Source organism: Eurosta solidaginis, chromosome 4, assembly GCF_040869045.1.
Source record: "Eurosta solidaginis isolate ZX-2024a chromosome 4, ASM4086904v1, whole genome shotgun sequence".
NCBI lineage: Eukaryota > Metazoa > Arthropoda > Insecta > Diptera > Tephritidae > Eurosta > Eurosta solidaginis.
In genome coordinates, this window is record NC_090322.1 from 63,858,172 (window position 1) to 63,877,659 (window position 19,488).

At 38.0% G+C, this 19,488-nt stretch overlaps 2 protein-coding genes across 4 annotated transcripts in view; one reads left to right on the forward strand and one right to left on the reverse strand.

Moving 5' to 3' along the window:
- The window catches only part of LOC137249894 (microsomal glutathione S-transferase 1-like), a 38,077-nt gene extending 27,798 nt beyond the window's left edge, over positions 1–10,279 (reverse strand). The window contains exon 1 of the mRNA XM_067781917.1: positions 9,956–10,279. Within this exon, the coding sequence (XP_067638018.1) occupies positions 9,956–10,093 (138 nt within the window). The 5' untranslated portion in view covers positions 10,094–10,279. The remainder of the gene's footprint in view (positions 1–9,955) is intronic.
- Positions 1–18,659, forward strand: part of LOC137249893 (putative nuclease HARBI1) — a 52,281-nt gene extending 33,622 nt beyond the window's left edge. The window contains exons 1-6 of one of the 3 annotated variants that reach the window (XR_010952589.1): positions 10,033–10,315; positions 15,128–15,388; positions 15,444–15,730; positions 17,732–18,002; positions 18,063–18,484; positions 18,589–18,659. Coding sequence is in view for 1 of the 3 variants with exons in the window: in XM_067781916.1 (XP_067638017.1) it covers positions 15,324–15,388; positions 15,444–15,730; positions 17,732–17,985 (606 nt within the window). In the remaining 2 variants the exon portion in view is untranslated. Of the gene's footprint in view, positions 1–10,032; positions 10,316–15,127; positions 15,389–15,443; positions 15,731–17,731; positions 18,003–18,062; positions 18,490–18,588 lie in introns of those variants that run through there. The other 2 variants (XR_010952590.1, XM_067781916.1) reach the window with 2 other exon arrangements.
- Positions 18,660–19,488: the final 829 nt, after the last annotated feature.

Sequence of the window (19,488 nt, forward strand, 5' to 3'; positions counted from 1 at the left end):
TTTGACATTTGCTTTGGCTAAAGGTGCTGGCACACTTTGCAAGTGAAATTATTTTTCCCACTGGTTGGTAAATTTTCTAACATTACGCAATTAAAAACTGCAATATAACAATCCATTACGACACAAAATATGTTAGCAAGTATTTTTGTTGTATAGGGAGAATGTTTATAACAGTGCTTCGCGAAATTTTGTATGTGAATGGGCAAGGCGCAATAAACTTCAATTGCCAAGTCTGAAGTTCCTTCATATTTACGAGCGCAACATCTTGGTTGATTGTGGCGATGTTATTGCAATGCATAAGCTTGTGTTAAACGCATCTATATGAAAAATGTAATTGTGTCACGGCAATTGGCGACAATTTCGCACTACAAGTTTAAAGAACTTGCGCTAAAGTTGAAATTACGTTATTATTTTTGTGTTGAGAAGCTATATATTTTTTCATCTTATATTCTTTTAAATTCTGAAGTCGGTATAATATAGTTTTCTGAGCTCACAAGGACATTGGAAAGAAACCTTTTCAGGATAAGAATATTTCCATATAAAAGAAATTTCGGCTGTATTTAAAAGATTATAAACTTTTTTCTGAAACCCACTTAAACTAAACACTAAAACACTTAGGGCTGTTTTCATCATCTTCAGTTATTCACTTATCTCCATGCTAACTGAAGATTGGCCTCTCTGTTAAGCGCAAGGAAAAAGCTTACATAATAGTCAGTTGTTTGCTGGTTTTTTTACTCGTTCTTATGGCCGCGTCAGATTGTATTTTTTCATATAGGTGCCCTCAACACAATCGTATGCATGATAGTAACATTGCCATAATCACGTAAGATGTTGCGGTTTTAAGTATAAAGGAACCTTACACTAAATGCCGCGGCAGAATGACATTTTTCATATAGATGCTTTTAACACAAGATTATGCATTCCAGTAACATCGTCACAATGAACCAAGATATTGCGTTTATAAATATGAAGGAACTTCAGACTTGGCAGTTGAAGTTTATTTCGCCTTGCCCATTCACATACAAAATTTCGCGAAGCACTGTTACAAACATTTTCACTATACTATTGCTAACATATATTCCTCCAATTTTTTTTTTTAATTGCAGTTTATAATTGTGAAAAACGTTGGAAAAGTACCAACGAGTGCGAAAAATAATTTCTCGTGCAAAGTATGAAAGCACTCATAGCCAAAGGAAATGTCGAATTCTTTTTCTTATGATTTACATGTAGCAAAAGTTGAAGAATGTCAACTTTTGTATGTTAGATTGCGCTAGTGTCGCTCAATCTGCCGTTCTCCATAAAAATACGTGCAATCTACTCATTATGTATAAAATTGCGTTGAACGCATCTATATTAAAAGCTGATTGTGGCGCGGCCATAAGTTTTTTCGATATGTCCTGCCTACTTGCAGAAGGAAAAGTTAATTTTTATACTCAGTTGAGCAAAGCTCACAGAGTATATTAACTTTGATTGGATAACGGTTGGTTGTACAGGTATAAAGGAATCGAGATAGATATAGACTTCCATATATCAAAATCATCAGTATCGAAAAAAAATTCGATTGAGCCATGTCCGTCCGTCCGTCTGTCCGTTAACACGATAACTTGAGTAAATTTTGAGGTATCCTGATGAAATTTGGTATGTAGGTTCCTGGGCACTCATCTCGGATCGCTATTTAAAATGAACGATATCGGACAATAACCACGCCCACTTTTTCGATATCGAAAATTTCGAAAAATCGAAAAAGTGCGATAATTTATTACCAAATACGGATTAAGCTATGAAACTTGGTAGGTGAGTTGAACTTATGACGCAGAATAGAAAACTAGTAAAATTTTGGACAATGGGCGTAGCACCGCCCACTTTTAAAAGAAGGTAATTTAGAAGTTTTGCAAGCTGTAATTTGGCAGTCGTTGAAGATATCATGATGAAATTTGGCAGGAACGTTACTCTTATTACTATATGTCTGCTTAATAAAAATTAGCAAAATCGGAGAACGACCACGCCCACTTAAAAAAAAATTTTTTTTTAATTCAAATTTTAAAAGAAAAGTTAATATCTTTACAGTATATAAGTAAATTATGTCAACATTGAACTCCAGTAATGATATGTTGCAACAAAATACAAAAATAAAAGAAAATTTCAAAAGGGGCGTGGCTCCGCCCTTTTTCATTTAATTTGTCTAGGATAATTTTAATGCCATAAGTCGAACAAAAATTTACCAATCCTTGTGAAATTTGGTAGAGGCTTAGGTTCTAGGACGATAACTGTTTTCTGTGAAAAAGGGCGAAATCGGTTTGAAGCCACGTTCACGTACTTATCTGAACTCACTTTGTATTGGTGTAAAAAATGGCCGAAATCCGACTATGACCACGCCCACTTTTTCGATATCGAAAATTACGAAAAATGAAAAAAATGCCATAATTATATACCAAATACGAAAAAAGGGATGAAACATGGTAATTGTATTGGTCTATTGACGAAAAATATAACTTTAGAAAAAAAATTGGTAAAATGGGTGTGACACATACCATATTAAGTAGAAGAAAATGAAAAAGTTTTGCAGGGCGAAATCAAAAGCCCTTGGAATCTTGGAAGGAATACTGTTCGTGGTATTACATATATAAATAAACTAGCGGTACCCGACAGATGATGTTCTGGATCACCCTGATCCACATTTTGGTCGATATCTCGAAAACGCTTTCACATATACAACTAAGGGCCACTCTCTTTTAAAACCCTCATTAATACCTTTAATTTGATACCCATATCGTACAAACACATTCTAGAGTCACCCCTCGTCCACGTTTATGTCGATATCTCGAAAATTGCGTCCACATATAGAACTAAGGTCCACTCCTTTTTAAAATACTCATTAACACCTTTCATTTGATACCCATATCGTACAAACAAATTCTAGAGTCACCCCTGGTCCACCTTTATGGCGATATCTTGAAAAGGCGTCCACCTATAGAACTAAGGCCCACGCCCTTTTAAAATACTCATTAACACCTGTCATTTGATACCCATATCGTACAAACAAATTCTAGAGTCACCTCTGGTCCACCTTTTTGGCGATATCTCGAAAAGGCGTCCACCTATAGAACTAAGGCCCATGCCCTTTTAAAATACTCATTAACACCTTTCATTTGATACCCATATCGTACAAACACATTCTAGAGTCACCCCTGGTCCACCTTTATGGCGATATCTTGAAAAGGCGTCCACCTATAGAACTAAGGCCAACGCCCTTTTAAAATACTCATTAACACCTTTCATTTGATACCCATATCGTACAAACAAATTCTAGAGTCACCCCATGTCCACCTTTATGGCGATATCTTGAAAAGGCGTCAACCTATAGAACTAAGGCACACGCCTTTTAAAATACTCATTAACACCTTTCATTTGATACCCATATAGTACAAAGAAATTCTAGAGTCACCCCTGGTCCACCTTTATGGAGATATCTCGAAAAGGCGTCCACATATAGAACTAAGGCCCACGCACTTTTAAAATACTCATTAACACCTTTCATTTGATACTCATATCGTACAAACAAATTCTAGAGTCACCCCTGGTCCATCTTTATGGCGATATCTCGAAAAGGCGTCCATCTATAGAACTTAAGCCCACACCCTTTTAAAATACTCATTAATACCTTTCATTTGATACCCATATCGTACAAAATAAATTCTAGAGTCACCCCTGGTCCACCTTTATGGCGATATCTCGAAGAGGCGTCCACCTTTAGAACTTAGGCCCACTCCCTTTTAAAATTATCATTAACACATTTCATTTGATACCCATATTGTACAAACAAATTCTAGAGTCAGGCCTGGTCCACCTTTATGGCGATATCCCTAAATGGCGTCCATCTATAGAACTATGGCCCACTTCCTTTAAAATACTCTTTAATACCTTCCATTTGATACACATGTCATACAAACACATGCCAGGGTTACCCTAGGTTATTTTTACAACATGGTGATTTTCCCTTACTTTGTCTCCACAGCTCTCAACTGAGTATGTAATGTTCGGTTACACCCGAACTTAGCCTTCCTTACTTGTTTTAACTCAGAGTTATCCTGACATGGGGGGTTAAACTCATACATATGTATATTTTTGACAATTTTTTTAAATTAACTCTGAGTTAAAAAAATTTGCCGTGTTGCAAGTGGGCGTAAATTAATTAAAAACAAGTAGGGAAGGCTAAGTTCGGGTGTAACCGAACATTACATACTCAGTTGAGAGCTATGGAGACAAAATAAGGAAAATCACCATGTAGGAAAATGAACCTAGGGTAACCCTGGAATGTGGTTGTATGACATGTGTATCAAATGGAAGGTATTAAAGAGTATTTTAAGAGAGAGTAGGCCATAGTTCTATGGATGGACGCCATTTAGGGATATCGCCATAAAGGTGGACCAGGGCTGACTCTAGAATGTGTTTGTACGAAATGGGAATCAAATGAAAGATGTTACTGAGCATTTTAAGAGGTAGTGGGCATTAGGTCTATAGGTGGACGCCTTTTCGAAATGTCGCCATTAGGGTGGGCCAGGGGTGACTCTAGAATGTGTTTGTATGATATGGGTATCAAATGAAAGATGGTAATGAGTATTTTAAAAGGGAGTAATCCTTAGTTCTATAGGTTGACGCTTTTTCGAGATATCGCCATAAAGGTGGACCAAGGGTGACTCTAGAATGTTTGTACGATATGGGTATCAAACGAAAGGTGTTACTGAGCATTTTAAGAGGGAGTGGGCATGAGGTCTATAGGTGGACGCCTTTTCGAAATGTTGCCATTAGGGTGGGCCAGGGGTGACTCTAGAATGTTTGTACGATATGGGTATCAAACGAAAAGTGTTACTGAGCATTTTAAGAGGGAGTGGGCATTAGGTCTATAGGTGGACGCCTTTTCGAAATGTCGCCATTAGGGTGGGCCAGGGGTGACTCTAGAATGTGTTTGTATGATATGGGTATCAAATGAAAGATGGTAATGAGTATTTTAAAAGGGAGTAATCCTTAGTTCTATAGGTTGACGCTTTTTCGAGATATCGCCATAAAGGTGGACCAAGGGTGACTCTAGAATGTTTGTACGATATGGGTATCAAACGAAAGGTGTTACTGAGCATTTTAAGAGGGAGTGGGCATTAGGTCTATAGGTGGACGCTTTTTCGAGATATCGCCATTAGGGTGGGCCAGGGGTGACTCTAGAATGTTTGTACGATATGGGTATCAAACGAAAAGTGTTACTGAGCATTTTAAGAGGGAGTGGGCATTAGGTCTATAGGTGGACGCCTTTTCGAAATGTCGCCATTAGGGTGGGCCAGGGGTGACTCTAGAATGTGTTTGTACGATATGGGTATCAAATGAAAGATGGTAATGAGTATTTTAAAAGGGAGTAATCCTTAGTTCTATAGGTTGACGCTTTTTCGAGATATCGCCATAAAGGTGGACCAAGGGTGACTCTAGAATGTTTGTACGATATGGGTATCAAACGAAAGGTGTTACTGAGCATTTTAAGAGGGAGTGGGCATGAGGTCTATAGGTGGACGCCTTTTCGAGATATCGTCATTAGGGTGGGACAGGGGTGACTCTAGAATGTGTTTGTACGATATGGGTATCAAATGAAAGGTGGTAATGAGTATTTTAAAAGGGAATGGGCTTTAGTTATATAGGTGAACGCCTTTTCGAGAAATCGCGATAAAGGTGGACCAGGGGTGACTCTAGAATATGTTTGTACGATATGCGTATCAAATGAAAGCTGTTAATGAGTATTTTGAAAAGGAGTGATCCTTAGTTCCATAGGTGGACGCCGTTTCGAGATATCGCCATAAAGGTGGACCAGGGGTGTCTCTAGAATGTGTTTGTACGATATGGGAATCAAATGAAAGGTGTTACTGAGCATTTTAAGAGGGGTGGGCATTAGGTCTATAGGTGGACACTTTTTCGAGATATCGCCATTAGGGTGGGCCAGGGGTGACTCTAGAATGTTTGTACGATATGGGTATCAAACGAAAAGTGTTACTGAGCATTTTAAGAGGGAGTGGGCATTAGATCTATAGGTGGACGCCTTTTCGAAATGTCGCCATTAGGGTGGGCCAGGGGTGACTCTAGAATGGATTTGTATGATATGGGTATCAAATGAAAGATGGTAATGAGTATTTTAAAAGGGAGTAATCCTTAGTTCTATAGGTGGATGCTTTTTCGAGATATCGCCATAAAGGTGGACCAAGGGTGACTCTAGAATGTTTGTACGATATGGGTATCAAACGAAAGGTGTTACTGAGCATTTTAAGAGGGAGTGGGCATGAGGTCTATAGGTGGACGCCTTTTCGAGATATCGTCATTAGGGTGGGTCAGGGGTGACTCTAGAATGTGTTTGTACGATATGGGTATCAAACGAAAGGTGTTACTGAGGATTTTAAGAGGGAGTGGACATTAGGTCTATAGGTGGACGCCTTTTCGAGATATCGCCATTAGAGTGGGCCAGGGGTGACTCTAGAATGTGTTTGTACGATATGGATATCAAATTAAAGGTATTAATGAGGGTTTTAAAAGCGAGTGGCCCTTAGATGTATATGTGAAGGCGTTCTCGCGATATCGACAAAAATGTGGACCAGGTGATCCAGAAAATCATCTGTCGGGTACTGCTAATTTATTTATATATCCAATACCACTAACAGTATTCCTGCCAAGATTCCAAGGGCTGTTGATTTCGCCTTGTAGAACTTTTTTATTTTCTTCTACTTAATATGGTAGGTGTCACACCCATTTTACAAAGTTTTTTCCAAAGTTATATTTTGCGTTAATAAACCAATCCAGTTACCATGTTTCATCCCTTTTTTCGTATTTGGTATAGAATTATGGCATTTTTTTCATTTTTCGTAATTTTCGATATCGATAAAGTGGGCGTGATTATGGTCGGATTTCGGCCATTTTTATACCAAGATAAAGTGAGTTCAGATAAGTACGTGGGCTAAGTTTAGTAAAGATATATCGGTTTTTGCTCAAGTTATTGTGTTAACGGCCGAGCGGAAGGACAGACGGTGGACAGTGTATAAAAACTGGCGTGGCTTCCACCGATTTCGCCCGTTTTCACAGAGAACAGTTACCGTCATAGAATCTATGCCCCTACCAAATTTGAGAAGGATTGGTAAATTTTTGTGCGACTTAGGGCATTAAAAGTATTCTAGACAAACTAAATGAAAATGGGCGGAGCCACGCCCATTTTGAAATTTTCTTTTATTTTTGTTTTTTGTTGCATCATATCATTACTGGAGTTGAATTTTGACTTAATTTACTTATATACAGTAAAGATATTAAATTTTTTGTTAAAATTTGAATTTAAAAAAATTTTTTTTTAAAAAGTGGGCGTGTTCTTCATCCAATTTTGCTATCTAGCACATATATAGTAATAGTAGTAACGTCCCTGCCAAATTTCATCATGATATCTTCAACGACTGCCAAATTACAGCTTGCAAAACTTTTAAATTACCTTCTTGTAAAAGTGCGCGGTGCCATGCCCACTGTCCAAAATTTTACTAATTTTCTATTCTGCGTCATAACGTAAACCCATCTACCAAGTTTCATCGCTTTAACGGCCTTTGGCAATGAATTATCGCATTTTTTCGGTTTTTCGAAATTTTCGATATCGAAAAAGTGGGCGTGGTTATAGTCCGATATCGTTCATTTTAAACAGCGATCTGAGATGAGTGCCCAGGAATCTACATACCAAATTTCATCAAGATACCTCAAAATTTACTCAAGTTATTGTGTTAACGGACAGACGGACATGGCTTAATCAAATTTTTTTTCGATACTGATGATTTTGATATATGGAAGTCTATATCTATCTCGATTCCTTTATACCTGTACAACCAACCGTTATCCAATCAAAGTTAATATACTCTGTGAGCTCTGCTCAACTGAGTATAACAAGTAAGGACGGGACTATCTTCGGCTGTGCCGAAGACTTCATACCTTTCATGAATGGGGCTGAACAATAATCTTATCCCGTTCGTAATCTCCAAATAATCGGATGTATAAGATAAGAAATAAAAAGTGAACAGATGTATATACCTAAACGATTTTTAAGATAAATATAAAATAAAAATTGGCAAAAAACCCCCTTATCTGAACGATCGGTTGTATGGGATTTATATTATATATAGCTCCGATCAAAGTGATTTTTTCAGGAAATCTTCTATGATATATTCACCCTTATCGCGAGTTTTATTTTCACCCGAAAATATTCACAGTTATTGTTCACCCTATCGCAGAGGGTGGCGAAACAATTTTTCATGTTCGAAAAAGATTTCAACTTATCGGCAACTCTTTGTTCGGGCGAAATGAACAGCGGGGAAACCAAAATTTGTTCACTTATATTTTACAGGCGAACGAGAGGAAAACAAAATGTAAGTAATTTTTTTTTTGAAATTTGATACTCTTATAATTATATGTACTTCTATTTTAGAAATAAATCAATAAATAATGCACAATCGGAAGCTGAGTGGAAAAAAGTGATATTTCTGTATTGCTAAGTAGGTAAATTCTATTTTTAATGACAACGTATCAGTCGGCAAAGTTAACCATTGTGGACAAAGCAACGGTTCCAAAATGCTGATCACCTCGCTGAAAAAAGATTGGTTAAGACCCACTCCTTGGTCCTTTACAACGCCTTTCCCTATGCGAAAAAACGAAGGCATGTACTCATCTTTACAATTGGTGGAACTCCAAATTTGTGCTTCACTTAGGGCAAGGAGTTGGTAAGATATCTAGCAAATATTAGAATGCCGGCTTGTTTACCCTGTAATATTGGCGAAAGCTAATTGAAAAAAATATAACTTTTTATTCAAAACTGCTGAAAATAGTAATTACAACAATAACAGTGAATTATTTAGCTTCAAAGGGTTAGAACTGTTCCTTAATTGCCTCCGAATCGCTTTCACATTTATGTATATTCTCCTCACGCTCAATCAATACCAACCTAAGAGCAATACTAAACATTATTTCATAAATTTTTTATTTCTATTTTTGTTGTATTTTAAGGAAATATATGCTTGGTTACAAAATTTAAACAATTGTAAATAAATTATTTGTTCACTGCCAATTCGCAATAGAGCATCAGCTGTTTCGAAATTGCCGATAGGCGGAAAAAGTTCACCAGAACGAAAGAAGTGAAGGCGAACACTTTTCCGCGTGAACTTCGCGATAAGGGTGATTAGAATAAATATCACCAAGTTTAACGTTTTTATATTGTAAATTAAGGGAGAAATGGCTAAAAATCTTTCTATCTGACCGATCGGTTGTATGGGATATATACTATATATAGCTCCGATCAAAGTGATTTTTTCAGAAACTCTTCTATTATATATTTAAATATATATCACCGAGTTTCACATTTATACTTTCTAAATTAAGGGAGAAATGGCCAAAAATTTTTCTATCTGAAAGATCTGTTGTATGGGATATAACTATATATATGTAGCTCCGATCAAAGTGATTTTTTCAGGATATCTTCTATGATATATTAGAATATATATCACCGATTTTCACGTTTTTACTTTCTAAATTGCGGCAGGAATGACCAAAATCGTCTTATCTGAACGATCGGTTGTATGGGAGATATATGTTATAGTGGTCCGATCCTACCGGATCCGACAAATGTCTAATGTAATACAAAAATACATCCTTGTGCCATATTTCATTGAGATATCTCAAAATTTGAGCGACTAGTTTGCGTTCAAACGGACAGACGGACGGACGGGCGGACAGACGGACATGGCTATATCAACTCAGTTCGTCGCCCTGATCAATTCGGTATACTTAATGGTGAGTCTATCTTCTATATTTCTCAACGTTACAAACATCGGACCAAAGTTAATATACCATTTCATGTTCATGAAAGGTATAATGAGTTGGAATAGTTGAATAATTTTTTCATACATACCTTATATCGAAACCGTTGCACTGCTGTCAGTAGTGACATTAACAGCATCTTAATAACCAATACACTTGCCCAAAAAAGGAAGCAACAAAATACAGGATTTTTAAGGGTTAAATAGTTTTCTGTTATCTTATCAGCCATTTTATATATTTTCTAAGTAGCTACTTCAATGTTGCCAATTGAGTTATTGTAAATTATTGCGTAAACAAATTCTATTTAAATTTCTAAAATCGTGTTAATATGCATTGACTTGACTTAACCGACTGTCAGCGTTTAGTTGCGAATCCCAGCGAAGCACGCGAATTGAACGTACGTTTTGAATTAAAGTTGTTTGCCTTCAATTAATTATTATGCACTTAGCTGGTATGTATACAAATGTGCATATGTGTATTTTTTTATAAACTGATTTAACTTATTATATATAAATTCGAGTAAAGCAAGTATGAGACTTGCAATAGCGGAGCACGTTGGGAACAGGCCGGTGGTATATAAATATTTAAATAGAACTGCTAAGTTTAGCATATGGGGTATTCCATCCCATTTCGACCGATTTTGAACCCGACCCTTTTAGAATTGGCTGAAAGTTTTTCTTCTTTTTCGAGCTTACGAAAGACGTTTTTCAGAATTTTTTCAAATTTTTTCATCCAACTCAAAAAAAGTTATGGAATTTTAAAAAAACACCGTTTTTGTTTTCAAAATGCTATAACTTTTTCAAAAATTGACTGTTTGGGATCTTTTTTGTTTTTAAAAATTTGTTTTTAAATGCACTTTTCGGAAAAAATACAAAGAAAATTTTTAAGGTTTTTTTTGTAATTTTTCAGTTTTTCGAGATTTTTCGAATTTCGCCATTTTTTTTTTTTTTTTCTCATAAAAAACTTTAATCAATTCTGCAACCATCCCGACTAATCCCGGAGTGGGCCGATATAGCATTTTGAAAAAAACACCGTTTTTTTTAAATTCATAACTTATTTTGAGTTGGACACCGTTTTTGTTTTCAAAATGCTATAACTTTTTCAAAAATTGACCGTTTGGGATCTTTTTTTTTTAAATTTGTTTTTAAATGCACTTTTCGGAAAAAATACGAAGTTTTTTTTTTTCAATTAAATAAAAAAAAAAAAACAAGTAAGGAAGGCTAAGTTCGGGTGTAACCGAACATAACATACTCAGTTGAGAGCTATGGAGACAAAATAAGGAAAATCAATCTGGGGTAACCCTGGAATGTGGTTGTATAACATGTATATCAAATGAAAGGTATTAAAGAGTATTTTAAGAGAGAGTAGGCCATAGTTCTATGGATGAACGCCATTTAGGGATATCGCCATAAAGGTAGACCAGGGCTGACTCTAGAATTTGTTTGTACGATATGGGTATCAAATGAAAGGTGTTACTGAGCATTTTAAGAGGGAGTGGGCCTTAGGTCTATCGGTGGACGCCTTTTCGAGATGTCCCCATTAAGGTGGACCAGGGGTGATTCTATAATGTGTTTGCACGATATGGGTATCAAATGAAAGCTGTTAATGAGTATTTTGAAAAGGAGTGATCCTTAGTTCCATAGGTGGACGCCGTTTCGAGATATCGCCATAAAGGTGGACCAGGGGTGTCTCTAGAATGTGTTTGTACGATATGGGAATCAAATGAAAGGTGTTACTGAGCATTTTAAGAGGGAGTGGGCATTAGGTCTATAGGTGGACGCCTTTTCGAGATATCGCCATTAGGGTGGGCCAGGGGTGACTCTAGAATGTTTGTACGGTATGGGTATCAAACGAAAGGTGTTACTGAGCATTTTAAGAGGGAGTGGGCATGAGGTCTATAGGTGGACGCCTTTTCGAGATATCGTCATTAGGGTGGGCCAGGGGTGACTCTAGAATGTGTTTGTACGATATGTGCATCAAACGAAAGGTGTTACTGAGCATTTTAAGAGGGAGTGGGCATTAGGTCTATAGGTGGACGCCCTTTCGAGATATCGCCATTAGGGTGGGCCAGGGGTGACTCTAGAATGTTTGTACGATATGGGTATCAAACGAAAGGTGTTACTGAGCATTTTAAGGGGGAGTGGGCATTAGGTCTATAGGTGGACGCCTTTTCGAGATATCGCCATTAGGGTGGGCCAGGGGTGACTCTAGAATGTGTTTGTACGATATGGGTATCAAATGAAAGGTGGTAAGGAGTATTTTAAAAGGGAGTAATCCTTAGTTCTATAGGTGGACGCCTTTTCGAGATATCGCCATAAAGGTGGACCAAGGGTGACTCTAGAATGTTTGTACGATATGGGTATCAAACGAAAGGTGTTACTGAGCATTTTAAGAGGGAGTGGGCATTAGGTCTATAGGTGGACGCCTTTTTGAGATATCGCCATTAGGGTGGGCCAGGGTGACTCTAGAATGTGTTTGTACGATATGGGTATCAAATGAAAGGTGGTAATGAGTATTTTAAAAGGGAGTAATCCTTAGTTCTATAGGTGGACGCCTTTTCGAGATATCGCCATAAAGCTGGACCAAGGGTGACTCTAGAATGTTTGTACGGTATGGGTATCAAACGAAAGGTGTTACTGAGCATTTTAAGAGGGAGTGGGCATTAGGTCTATAGGTGGACGCCTTTTCGAGATATCGCCATTAGGGTGGGCCAGGGTGACTCTAGAATGTGTTTGTACGATATGGGTATCAAATGAAAGGTGGTAATGAGTATTTTAAAAGGGAGTAATCCTTAGTTCTATAGGTGGACGCCTTTTCGAGATATCGCCATTAGGGTGGGCCAGGTGTGACTCTAGAATGTTTGTACGATATGGGTATCAAACGAAAGGTGTTACTGAGCATTTTAAGAGGGAGTGGGCATTAGGTCTATAGGTGGACGCCTTTTCGAGATATCGCCATTAGGGTGGGACAGGGGTGACTCTAGAATGTTTGTACGATATGGGTATCAAACGAAAGGTGTTACTGAGCATTTTAAGAGGGAGTGGACATTAGGTCTATAGGTGGACGCCTTTTCGAGATATCGCCATTAGGGTGGGCCAGGGTGACTCTAGAATGTGTTTGTACAATATGGGTATCAAATGAAAGGTGGTAATGAGTATTTTAAAAGGGAGTAATCCTTAGTTCTATAGGTGGACGCCCTTTCGAAATATCGCCATTAGGGTGGGCCAGGTGTGACTCTAGAATGTTTGTACGATATGGGTATCAAACGAAAGCTGTTACTGAGCATTTTAAGAGGGAGTGGGCATTAGGTCTATAGGTGGACGCCTTTTCGAGATATCGCCATTAGGGTGGGCCAGGGGTGACTCTAGAATGTTTGTACGATATGGGTATCAAACGAAAGGTGTTACTGAGCATTTTAAGAGGGAGTGGACACTAGGTCTATAGGTGGACGCCTTTTCGAGATATCGCCATTAGGGTGGGACAGGGGTGACTCTGGTATGTTTTTGTACGATATGGATATCAAATTAAAGGTATTAATGAGGGTTTTAAAAGCGAGTGGCCTTAGATGTATATGTGAAGGCGTTCTCGCGATATCGACCAAAATGTGGACCAGGTGATCCAGAAAATCATCTGTCGGGTACTGCTAATTTATTTATATATGCAATACCACTAACAGTATTCCTGCCAAGATTCCAAGGGCTGTTGATTTCGCCTTGTAGAACTTTTTCATTTTCTTCTACTTAATATGGTAGGTATCACACCCATTTTACAAAGTTTTTTCCAAAGTTATATTTTGCGTCAATAAATCAATCCAGTTACCATGTTTCATCACTTTTTTCGTATTTGGTATAGAATTATGGCATTTTTTTCATTTTTCGTAATTTTCGATATCGATAAAGTGGGCGTGGTTATGGTCAGATTTCGCCCATTTTTTATACCAAGAAAAAGTGAGCTCAGGTAAGTACGTGGGCTAAGTTTAGTAAAGACATATCGGATTTTGCTCAAGTTATTGTGTTAATGGCCGAGCGGAAGGACAGACGGTGGACTGTGTATAAAAACTGGGCGTGACTTCCACCGATTTCGCCCATTTTCACAGAGAACAGTTACCGTTATAGAATCTATGCTCCTACCAAATTTGAGAAGGATTGGTAAATTTTTGTTCGACTTATGGCAATAAAAGTATTCTAGACAAACTAAATGAAAATGGGCGGAGCCACGCCCATTTTGAAATTTTCTTTTATTTTTGTATTTTGTTGCATCATATCATTACTGGAGTTGAATTTTGACTTAATTTACTTATATACAGTAAAGATATTAAATTTTATGTTAAAATTTGAATTAAAAAAAATTTTTTTTTAAAAAGTGGGCGTGTTCTTCATCCAATTTTGCTAATTTTTATTTAGCACATATAGAGTAATAGTAGTAACGTTCCTGCCAAATTTCATCATGATATCTTCAACGACTGCCAAATTACAGCTTGCAAAACTTTTAAATTACCTTCTTGTAAAAGTGGGCGGTGCCACGCCCATTGTCCAAAATCTTACTAATTTTCTATTCTGCGTCATAACGTCAACCCACCTACCAAGTTTCGTCGCTTTATCTGTCTTTTGTAATGAGTTATCGCACTTTTTCGGTTTTTCGAAATTTTCGATATCGAAAAAGTGGGCGTGGTTATAGTCCGATATCGTTCATTTTAAATAGCGATCTGAGATGAGTGCTCAGGAACCTACATACCAAATTTCATCAAGATACCTCAAAATTTACACAAGTTATCGTGTTAACGGACGGACGGACGGACGGACATGGCTCAATCAAATTTTTTTTCGATCCTGATTATTTTGATATATGGAAGTCTATATCTATCTCGATTCCTTTATATATGTACAACCAACCGTTATCCAATCAAACTTAATATACTCTGTGAGCTCTGCTCAACTGAGTATAAAAATCGGCCCACTCCGGGATTAGTGGGGATGATTGCAGAATTGATTGAAGTTTTTTATGAGAAAAAAATGGCGAAATTCGAAAAACTGAAAAATTAAAAAAAAAACAAAAAACTTTAAGGCCCGGTTTCACCAACTCGACTTAACTTAGTTAAGTCATATTTTTTAATTTTTCTGTTTCACCACCAATGCTTAGCTAAGTCGCAAATTAGCCTACCTGTCAGCTGGCTTATTCTCGACTTTCAACAGTGTTGCTGTAGTACAAATTTTGAGTCGAATTTAATGGCACTATTTATACTTATTTCATTATGCAAATATAGCAACCCCGCTATTGTTGACATCTGCAATTTCTCTGAAGTGGCTTATTTTATTTGTATTCTCGTAAAAAATTTAATGGATCTTCGAGATTCTGGCGAAAGTGATTGCGACTTTGAAGCTCTGCAGGTAATCGTGCTTCGACGAAAAAGAAAAAATTAAAGAGCGTCCTGACCTGTTGACTTTCGCGAACGATTTCGTATGTGCAAAGATGCTGCTTGGTTTGTTTTTTCTTTAATAAAAGACAAAATTTATCTTGGCGCACGGTAAGTTTACATCATATTTTATAAATGTTGCCCTAAATTACTTCTTCGTTTACAGCAACAACGCAATGCAGCCACATCAAATGTTTTTCATCGCACTCCGGTTCTATGCTTCAGGATCTTTTCAGCAAATTGTGGCAGACCTTTCCAGAGTTTCAAAAGCAAGTGCCTCACGTGCAATTACGCTAGTTTCCTACCATCTAGCATCCTTGCGACGAGATTTTGTGAAATTTCCTCAAACGGAACAGGAGCGCTTGGAAACACAGGCTGCTTTTAAAGAAAAGGCAAATTTTCCGCGTGTAATTGGGGCAATGGACTGCACCCATGTTAAAATCAATTCCCCAGGTGAATATGCGTGAATAGTAATTGGAAAACAATATCTCTATATTAATTTATAAACGCTTCCCAAGGCAGCCGGTTCTGTCCGGCTGTCATTTCAGTGTAATCCCATTTAACTTGTTGCGTCTCTCCCACAAATTGTCATCCTCCCAGCAGATCCTAGCAGCGGAGTAAAAATCTAGTTGAGGGGTCGACTGCTAATACGCTACCAAAAATATCGAGAGAGGTATCAAAAGACGCGTATTAATCTCGAAAATAATAATCCGAAGGCGGAAAATAAAAATGTTATCTCAGTTCGCAGATATTTGCATTTAAGCTGGCGATTTTCATGTGGTTGTTGTAATGTTGTCGTACCCACAAAAAAATTGTGAACATAAGTGTTTTGCGCGGACGATAACCACGGACAATAACCACGCCCACTTTTTCAAAATTGAAAATTTATAAAAATGGAAAAAATGAGATAATTCAATAACAAGGTAATGACATTTACTAGGTGGATTTGTTTTATGACGAAAAACATAAATTCCCAAAAATATTGGTATATGGGCATGGCAAAACCCACATTTAGAAGAAGAAAATTTGGAAGTTTAAAAAGCCGTAAATCAAATACACTCGGATTTTCATGTGGTTGTTGTAATGTTGTCGTACCCACAAAAAAAATTGTGAACATAAGTGTTTTGCGCGGATATAGTTTTAGTCTCCAAACCGGTGTTGGACCCACCCAGGGTAATTTTTTATAAGCGCTGCCGAAGGCCGCCAATGTAGAGAGGTGTTCTGCGCAAAAATACGATGAATCTCACCCCCGTTTCGGAGGGAAGAGCGGGTAATTTTTCGGTTTTTCGTTAATATCTTTTGAACGAGTTAAAATTTTTAATTTCCGCCTTCGGATTATTAATACTGATGTCAAGACGCGTCGTTTGCCACACCTTTCGATATTTTTGGACGCGTATTAGCAGTCGACCCCTCATATAGATTGTTACCTGCAGCGGGACTGCGCCATACTCTCCTGCTCCGCGAAGGTATCGAACCCTAAGGGCGCCCCGTAGTCTACGCCTCAGCGCCCCTCACTACCTTCCAGCAGCTCTGCTGCTCAACAAGCCACGCCCACGGCGCCACCAGCTCATACGGCCGCTTCCACTCATGCAATGCCGAGCATCAGCACCCGCCCCTGTCTTCTTCTCCCCTCTTGGAACCAACGCCTTTAAAAACCCTCTCATTAGGGTCCACCTCTGTTGAAACAGCAAGTTTCTTTGGACTCCCGTTAGAGGACATTGATGACAATTTGTGATCGGTCGCACCTATTGGATGGAGCGAAGCACTGCTACAACAACAACAACATTAATTTATATATAGGTGGTGATGATGGTGAAGTCTTTTGAAATAGAAAAGGCTTTTTTTCTTTCAATGTGCAGACAATATGCGACAGCAAAACGAAAATATTGGATATTGTAGCTCGATGGCCGGGATCTGTGCATGATTCAAGAATTTTTCGGAATTCGCGCATTTCCTATCGGCTTGAAAATAGGGAGTTCCAGAATGGCCTAATTGTTGCTGATAGTGGCTATGAAAACTCGAGCGTCGTGGTGACACCTCTTTCAAATTCTACAAATAGAGCAGAAAATTTGTATAATGAGTCGCATATCAGAACACGTAATTGCGTCGAGCGCTCATATGGTGTGCGGAAACGTAGATTTCCTGTGCTATCAATGGGCATTCGAATGAAAGTCACTAGAGTTCCTTACATTATTGTAGGAACAGCAGTATTGCATAATGTTTGCATTCGCTTTAATGATAAATCAGCACCACAACTTTCACCTGAAGTTAACGATGCTGTAATTAATGTTTTAACAGTCCCGCCAAATCGCTCAAATGAAGGGCGATCTCGAAATGACCATACCAGAAGAACAATAATTGATACATATTTTGCTCGGCTATAACTTCATAATAATTTGCAATAATAAGGCAATATTAAAAAAAAAAAAATTTAATACATATTTTCAATGGTAGTCACCCATGGCCATGAGCGAACACATTTAGTGGAAGAGAAAATTCTGCATCCAAATGTAACCCGTCAGGGTGATATCGATATTTCCAGCATAATGGTTACCGAACCAAATTTAGTACAACGCGCCAACATTTCAAAAATGAAAAACTTCCAGCAACCGATTGATAACAACACTATATTCGATGGCATTGCGGCCAATCACAAACAGCAGCAGCTCGATAATGAAAATACTCTTAAAGTCAACAAAAGCCTTTGATATTCCTAAAGGAGAACGTAAGTAGAAATACATTTCTGTATTTTCTTTTTAAAATAAATTGTATTATTTCTTTACAGATCTATTCTATTAAAGCTAACTGTAAAACACCAACGCTACCACGTGAACTCAATTCTTTCATGGCAGATATGTCTACTAAAAGCTACTAAAAGCGATTAAAGCACGTTTGAAGGGTAAGGAAGGGCGTATACGTGGTAATTTGATGGGTAAACGATTTCTCAGCACGTACTGTCATAACACCAGATCCAAATTTGCGTATCGAACGTGCATATAATTACAAGACAAAAGTAAATACCACATATATACATAAAGGAGAAATAAATAAGCAGCTTTTCGAGAAGGTTGTTCGTGAAGAGTCTAGACCAGCGGTCCTCATTTAGTGGAATAAATTTTGGCGCCTCTTCACATGTATTATTATTCTCTTTCGTCTTTATTCGTCTTTATTTGTCGCTGAACAAGCAGAGTAGCAACATCGGACGAGGTTATTGTTTATTTACGCATTTGCGAAAAGATATTTAACGCTCATGCGCAGAATGTTTTCATGGTTTAATGTTAACAATTTATTTTGTTTAAATTTCTCCTTAGACTCAAGCAATTATGAGGTGGGTTTTGTCTAAGGCTGGGGTAACGCTCAGTCAATCCAGAGTCGAGTAAAGGTCCCACAAACCCCTACTGAATAAATACACAATATTTGTGTGTTAAGAACACACGCACACACGGCTGGAGATATTAGGCGGGCAGCAGCTTTCCGTCGCAAAATGGCGAGGGGCGGAGCGGCGGCTAACGGTCGTTGGAATAGAGGAGGTTCGGCAGAGCGGTTGAACGGTCGGGTAACGGACGGGTTGATACGGCGGTACGGAAGCAGCGGCGTGACGGAAGCAGCGGCTTAACGGCGGTAGAATGGCAGACGGCCAACGGTCATCGTATCAGCGGCGTGACGGATGCAGGGGCTTATATGGGTGGTGCCGCAAACTGGTTGAGAAACCAATACACCATTATTGTGATTTTCTTGTGTGGACGGAACACACAATTGATTTGCTATCAGTCGTTGGTAGCGTGTGGTTATTTACCATAGTGGTTGTTGGCTATGCTATAGAAAAATAAGTACAGGGAGGTTCAGGTTTAAGTGAATAAAGAAATACAGGGGGGTGATGTTATTGTAATTACACAATAAAGTAGTATTTGTATGGCATATTTACGAATTAGTTTTTATTGTATTAACAAACATGCCCTACCTCATTGATTTTTCATCAACAACTAAACCACTACCAATAAGATTATTTTAGTTTTACTCATACAGCCACAGTTTTCAAATTGGAGACCACTGGTCTAGACCCATGTAGAAATATGAATGGGGCAACAGAGAGTATAAAAACAGTGAATAATCAATCAGTTTGATTTTAATACGCCTTTAGTGAAGTAAGGGAGTATTGAAATTGTGAAGTACTACTACTACAGAAGAGTTGTAAATAAAGGAGGTATTGT